Source organism: Oncorhynchus mykiss, chromosome 9 (assembly GCF_013265735.2).
Source record: "Oncorhynchus mykiss isolate Arlee chromosome 9, USDA_OmykA_1.1, whole genome shotgun sequence".
Lineage (NCBI taxonomy): Eukaryota > Metazoa > Chordata > Actinopteri > Salmoniformes > Salmonidae > Oncorhynchus > Oncorhynchus mykiss.
In genome coordinates, this window is record NC_048573.1 from 15739828 (window position 1) to 15746804 (window position 6977).

The window sequence follows — 6977 nt, forward strand, 5'->3', positions numbered from 1 at the left end:
GTTGACTGAATAAATGTTTCAGTGTAACAACGTTAACAGTAACAAAAATGTAAACTAAGGTTAGGTACCTCTTCTTGACTATGCCTAAACTAAGCGAAACATTTGTCTGAAACGCTCTGGAAATATGAGATACAAATGTATCTCAAATGTGCAAAGTATCTAATAAAATCACAAACGCAGCTAAATCAAAAATATTGCGACATTTTAACAAGCTATCTCCCGCTGAATAGATGGGCAAGAGCACCAATTGTGTTTAGTTCGCCCCCTCCCCATCCTCACCAGATCTTTAAATCCCCTTTAAAATCCCATATGGCATTCAGAGTGCTTTGGACTTTGGACAAAGCAACAACAGTCAAACAAAAGTGCAATGAATGCGAGAAGAAACACAAAGAAAGTGCAAATAGTTTACCTAGACATTTTCATATCAACTCTCTTCGTCGTTGCCGTAGCATAGCATGTATCAATATACTGACCTGTATAGAAGCACCCTGCGTATGGAATCGAAATCCTCAAAATTATTAGAGAACGACCTGGACGTTCCCCTATCTGTAGCAATATTAAACATCATTTATGTTTCATGTTTTAACGGATAGGGTGAGTTCAGCACAGATCATCAAGGCTTTCCGTTAAAACATTTCCATTCCGGACAAAAAGTCATGTCTCACGGCTTGGGATGAATTGTGCCGTTTTGGACCAGTCGTCTGCCAGCAGGCGTTTTCTACATTTTTAAATGCAGTTTACATGTTTAAATCCTATGTCTTGGTCCGGTGGTGAATGTAGAATCCTTGCCCTAGTCCGAATGAAAACCTAATGCTGCTGTCGATCCTAACAAAAATTCCAAACTTCTCCTCACGATTTCTCACGTCAATCACTGATTCAAGGATACTCAGTTCGCCTGCCGATGCGTTTGAAAACGAAAAGAAAGCCGTCCTGAATATTTCTCCAGACTCCAGACCGTAAGCGAGCGCAGGGCAACACATGCACGAGTTGAACCGCTTCTGGTCTAGCGGGTGTACTTGGCAGGTGGAGTAAAATGCCGCCTCTTTTGCTCAATAGATCAAATCAAATCCAATAGTATTAGTCACATGCGTCGATTACAACCTTACAGTGAAATGATTGCTTACAAGCCCCTAACCAACAAGGCAGTTTAAAAAATACGAATAAGAATAAGAAATTAAAGGAACAGTAATTAAAGCAGTAATATAACAATAGCGTACAGAGCCAATGGAGGTTAGTGGACGTAATTGAGGTAATCACTACATGTAGGTAGAGTTATTAATTTCCTTTGTTAATATGGACTATTTTGATCTAAATTGCTTTTGTTTTATAGAAGAGCACTGAGCTGCATGGCCTCTATTGGCACATTTAAAAGTGTCCCATACAATAAGGAGATTTGCTGTACCTATGTTATGTCGAAAAAGTCAGTTATAAGTTCTTCTCTCCAAGTTATATACAAGTTGTCATGACGTAGGCTTTGATTACATTTCCAATATCCTCGCCCACGTGGAAATTCTGTAAGAGTAATATATATGCCAATTATGTGATGATCTGACCGCATTCTGTCCCCTGTCAACCCCTTTTTAAGTTTTGGTGCCAGAGAGAATGACATAAGAAAGTAATCAAGACGACTAGCATGATTAAGCCTCCGCCATGTATATCTCACGAGGTCAAGGTATTTAAGTCTCCATATATCCACTAACTCCAATATATCCAAGACATTCATGATTTCCTTAGTGCTTGAGGGTGATAGTTTGTAGTGTTATTTCCTTTACGATCCATTGAGGTATTTAAAACCGTATTAAAACCCCCCACCATAATAATAGTCTAGTGTTGCTTGTAGAGTTGATAAATTCTTATATATATTTTCAAAGAAGCTTGGATCATCATATCTGTTTATTGCCCAATAACATATTTAAAATAATCCATCTACCTTGCTGATCTATTCAGCCAATTTGCACATTCGGATCAAAATTACTGTTAACTAATATCATCTCCCCTTTTGAATTTCTTTGCCCATGTTCGAAATATATTTTGCCCCCCCCCCCCCCCCCCCCCCTCCCCCAGTCATTTTTCCACAAAACTTCATCTAAAATTGTTGAATGAGTTTCCTGTAAACAATAGATATTATATTCCTTCTCTTTTAGCCAGGTAAATACTGATCGTCTTTTCTTATTATCTGCTAAGCCATTGCAATTATAGCTGTCTGTTCTTATTTCACCACTTACCATAATGAGACACAAGTTTCAACTCTATTTATCAACATATATGTTTGTAAACGTATCATCAAAAAGTAACATGATGATTGAGTGTCTATATAGCTGTACCATGATATTTGCATTGCTACTAAGTTGGGTTGTCATCCCAATGCCCGGCAGACCACCCCCCAGTTCCCATAGCCACGGAGAGTCCGGGATCCGTCCTTCGAAAAGAGCACATATTCCCCCCCACAGAAAAGAAGCAGATCAACCACCCAATGCATGTCATCGGCAAACTTAATGTTGTTGTTGGAGTTGTGCCTGGCCGTGCAGTCATGAGTGAACAGAGAGTACAGGAGGGGACTGAGCACTCACTCCTGAGGGGCCCCTGTGTTGAGGATCAGCGTGGCGGACTTGTTGTTACCTACCCTTACCACCTGGGGACAGCCCGTCAGGAAGTCCAGGATCCAGTTGCAGAGGGAGGTGTTTAGTCCCAGGGTTCTTAGCTTATTGATGAGCTTTGATGGCACAATGGTGTTGAATGCTGAGCTGTAGTCAGTGAATAGTATTCTCACATAGGTGTTCCTTTTGTCCAGGTGGGAAAGGGCAGTGTGAAGTGCAATAGAGATTGCATCATCTGTGGATTTGTTAGGGCGGTATGCAAATTGGAGTGCATCTAGGGTTTATGGGATAATGGTGTTGATGTGAGCCATGACCAACCTTTCAAGCACTTCAGGGCTACAGACGTGAGTTCTACGGGTCGGTTGTCATTTAGGCATGTTACCTTACTGTTCTTGGGCACAGGGACTATGGAGGTCTACTTAAAACATGTTGATATTACAGACTCGGACAGGGAGAGGTAGAAAATGTCAGTGAAGACACTTGCCAGTTGGTCATCGCATGCTGGCCCTGCGTCTGGCCCTGCGGCCAAGTGAATGTTGACCGGTTTAAAGGTCTAACTCACATCGGCTGCGAAAAAACATCCAAACGGATGGCACTGTGATAGACTTCATCCAATTTACTGAATAGAGTGTTGGAGGCTATTTTGTAAATGACATCGCCAAAGTCAAGGATCGGTAGGATAGTCCGTTTTATGAGGGTATGTTTGGCAGCATGAGTGAAGGATGCTTTAATTTTGGATTGGAGATGCTTAATGTGAGTCTGGAAGGAAAGTTTACAGTCTAACCAGGCACATCTCTGTGTAGCTACAAATATACTATACAAGCTTTGTTGTAGGATTTACACCTTATTTCAGTCTCATATATTTTGTAAAAAAAATACATTTCTTTGACTTTCTCAAATATACAAGGCTACCCTACTCCTCTGATCATACTTCCTCCATATCCCCAGAGAAGACATGGAACGTCGTCAAAAGCAGTGATCAGAAGAATTAACTCTTCAACCTCTGCCCGCTTGGCGCTCAGAAAATAGTATCAAATCTCATCATCGTGGATAGCGAGACCATTCAATTTATAAACACAATTTCCAAGTACAAAACTACAGAGAAGATCCCTGAAAATATAGTATTATTGTATAAACCCTTTTGCACCAGGTCTTGTACCACGAGCATACTCTTTTCAGTCATGGTGACAACACCAAATCTGAGCGGTACACATAGAGTAAGACACTGAAAAAAAACGTTTTGTTATTTTTCCTCCGAAAAAACATCAACATTACTCACTACATTAAGGATAAAAGTCAAATTTTTCAAATAACCACAACGCTATCTGGTAGCACGCACAATACGTTCAATGGTTACTGAGCACTGTTGACAATGCTGGTAGTCAGCATGGTAGTTAGGTCCTTGTTGGGAGTGAAGCAAAATGTGGCTCGGATGGCTCAGTCATAAGGTTGCTGCATATTTCAAAATTAATATCCTTATCCAATAGTACTTTTTCATAAAGAGATGAGGAAATTACATTTGAAGTTTGTTAGCGAAAAGCATGAGCTCACACTGAGGTATAGTTGCCTAGTTAAAAAAAAAGCTGAAACAGGTATGTATATTAAACGTGTCCGGCTTGAAACGGGAGATGTTCTTCTTCTTTGGTATCATGGCGTTCGTACATTTGTTTGTGCATGCTGCCAGGTACTTTGCGAGAGCGTGTGGTCGACCACGTTACCACAGAGTTTCTAAACCCAGAGGCGCAACATCGCAAGACTTCTGGTAACTCTTGGTAACGAACTGACCAAACTGAAATGGCCGGGGTTTAGAGTTTGAGAAGTCAATGAAAGAAGTGAAAAGTTCTTCCTTAGTTGTTATTTTTTTCGAAATCTAAAGGCACAATTTAGATTAGAGCCAATGTCATAAGGAGGTGAACACATTTTTACTCCAATCTCGTGAAAGTGTGAAACTGATACGTTTTCATTTTTGTCAAGTACTATTTTATATCGAAGAAGTGCCGTTGATTTGACAACTGCACACGCGCAGTTCAGCGCGAGACTAACGTTAGCCCGGAGATGAGCTTGTCAGCAATGGCGAAAAATCATTCTGTCCGTCAACATCTCAATTTCTCTCAGAGATTATCAACATAATTTTCCTAGACTTTATATGGAAAAATAAACAACACAAACTTAAGAAGTATGTAATATCAAACTAAAGACTTGATGGTGGGCTTGAAGTACTAGATGTAATTGATATCAACAATACAATTAAAGGAAATTGGATAACAAGATGTATGCTTAGCTCTAAATCTATATGGTACTTAATTCCCTGTCACATTTTCATGAATTTCTGTGGTCTTCAATTTTTGTGGAAGTGCAACTATTCTTCATTAAAATGACCCATCAAACTGGCCAAATTTAATGTACAGCCCTTTTAGCCTGGCAACTATGTTATGTCCACAACTTCTCCCTACACAAAACCCTTCTGTGGAACAACAAAGACATTGTTGTTGAAAACAAGTCTTTGGTGTTCCCTAAGTGGTTTGAAAGAAATATTATATTTGTGCTTGATTTATTTGATAAAGAATGGAATATACTCTCTTACAGAAAGTTCTTACAAACATAGAACTTCCCAATGCGTTAGAAATTATGTAATACTATATGCAAAAAAAATACCTTCAGGATTTATTCAATTAATTCAATCTCATTTGTGTTTGGAGAACATGTCAAGATAGATGCACAATTTATGTTAGAAGGTTTCCCCCTGCTGGATAAGAAATGTAACAATACATTCTTATTAAGATACATATTTAACTCCAAGAACAAGAACTCTCCTAGAGGGACATTCTTCTTGGAATGCATATGTACTGAAATTGAATGGAAGAAACAAAGCTTGGTTTCTCCCTCCCAAATTTGGTATATCAAATAAAGTAAAATAAATTAACTTGAACTTTAACTTGCCCAAAATACACTCTTGCAATAACTTGTTGTCTTGGATGACATATGCCTTTTCTGTGATAAAGAAGGGAAATTCTTATTATTACTAATTTTTTTATGAGTGTGACTCTGAAGGTATTTTGGAGCGAGTTAAGTAGTTAATTTTTTTATTTAATTAATAAGACCCTTGTATTTACAGTGAAAGATGTAATATGTTATTATTCAAATGAAAACAAAACAACTGAATTAGTTGTGAATGTATTTATTCTCTCTGGTAAATGTTATATACACAAAAACAAATAGTTGAAATCTGTCCCCAAATGCAATATATTTTTACTTGAAATCCAATATTGAATAAAATCTCTAGAATTAGTCAATAACAAAACAAAAAAACACTATTCTTACAACTCTATCATAGGTTTATACAATTGTAACCCCTGACCTTATTTTATTATAGGTACTTTAACTTTTGAAACTCAATTCATGTGTAGTTTCTTTAGAGAAAATATACATCTAGTGCTGTCCTATGTTTTTTTTGTTATTGTATTGTAATAAAAAATTTAAATAAAGGTCGCCTACAAGTGTGATCGGGGACTTCTATTGCAGAAGCCGTTTTAACCTATCTTCATACTGTACTGTCTTTGACGTTACATTTTGTGATATTTTAGATACCTCCTGTGTCTGTCAAAATTGTCAGACTGCAACAAAACTTCACAAAATTAGCTATATAGTAAGTCAAATGTACTCAATGTTAGAAATGCAACTGTTTGAATGGCATCATCAGTGTTGGGGAAGGTACTCTGAAAATATAGTTTTCACACGGGAAGAAGTTAAGCTAAACTAAAGCTAACCTTAAGAAAAATATAGTTTACTTAACTAAAGTTACGTTGAAAAAGTAGTTCACTACATTCAAACTACTTGGTGATAAATTCTCATATCTATCTGAAATGTCATAAGATAGATGTGACTATTCTCAAATCCACATAAAGAAAATATGCACATTTTCCCACCAGCGGTGTGTTTCCACCAAATTGACTTGTTGCAGATTAAAATCGAATACTGTGCAAAATGTACTTTTTCGCTTACGGTTTCATATACCGAACAAAAATTGAAAGTTCAAAGTGTTTCCATCGCATTTTCAACCCTACTGATAGTTTTGTCACATTTGTCTTTGCTTTAAGTAACAGATGTGCCTACTCTGATCTTGACAAGTATGCTCTAGCCAACAGCTCACAGATACAGCGGGTAGGCTAGTCTACATGATGACATTATAGATAAGATAAGATAAGATATTTTTATTTGTCAAATGGCAGTCAAGCATCAATCATCATGTCACCAGACCCTCGACATTTATAGGAAAGGAGCATCAAGCTCATCACCGTGCACTTTCACCACCCTGTGAAGTTCATCATAACTGATTTATTCTGTATCCTAATAAACTGCATGGTTTCCCGAGGGGTAGTG

General features: G+C 37.8%; 1 protein-coding gene and 1 non-coding gene across 3 annotated transcripts in view; both read right to left on the reverse strand.

Annotated features, from left to right (window-relative positions):
• Positions 1–1026, reverse strand: part of intu (inturned planar cell polarity protein) — a 43032-nt gene extending 42006 nt beyond the window's left edge. For both annotated transcript variants that reach the window (XM_021614888.2, XM_021614887.2), the window contains exon 1: positions 474–1026. In XM_021614888.2, the coding sequence (XP_021470563.2) occupies positions 474–568 (95 nt within the window). In that variant the 5' untranslated portion in view covers positions 569–1026. The remainder of the gene's footprint in view (positions 1–473) is intronic.
• A 2488-nt stretch (positions 1027–3514) lies between these two features.
• Positions 3515–3723, reverse strand: LOC118966198. The gene has a single exon (XR_005053464.1). It is a non-coding gene; the product is annotated as a small nucleolar RNA U3 (small nucleolar RNA).
• Positions 3724–6977: the final 3254 nt, after the last annotated feature.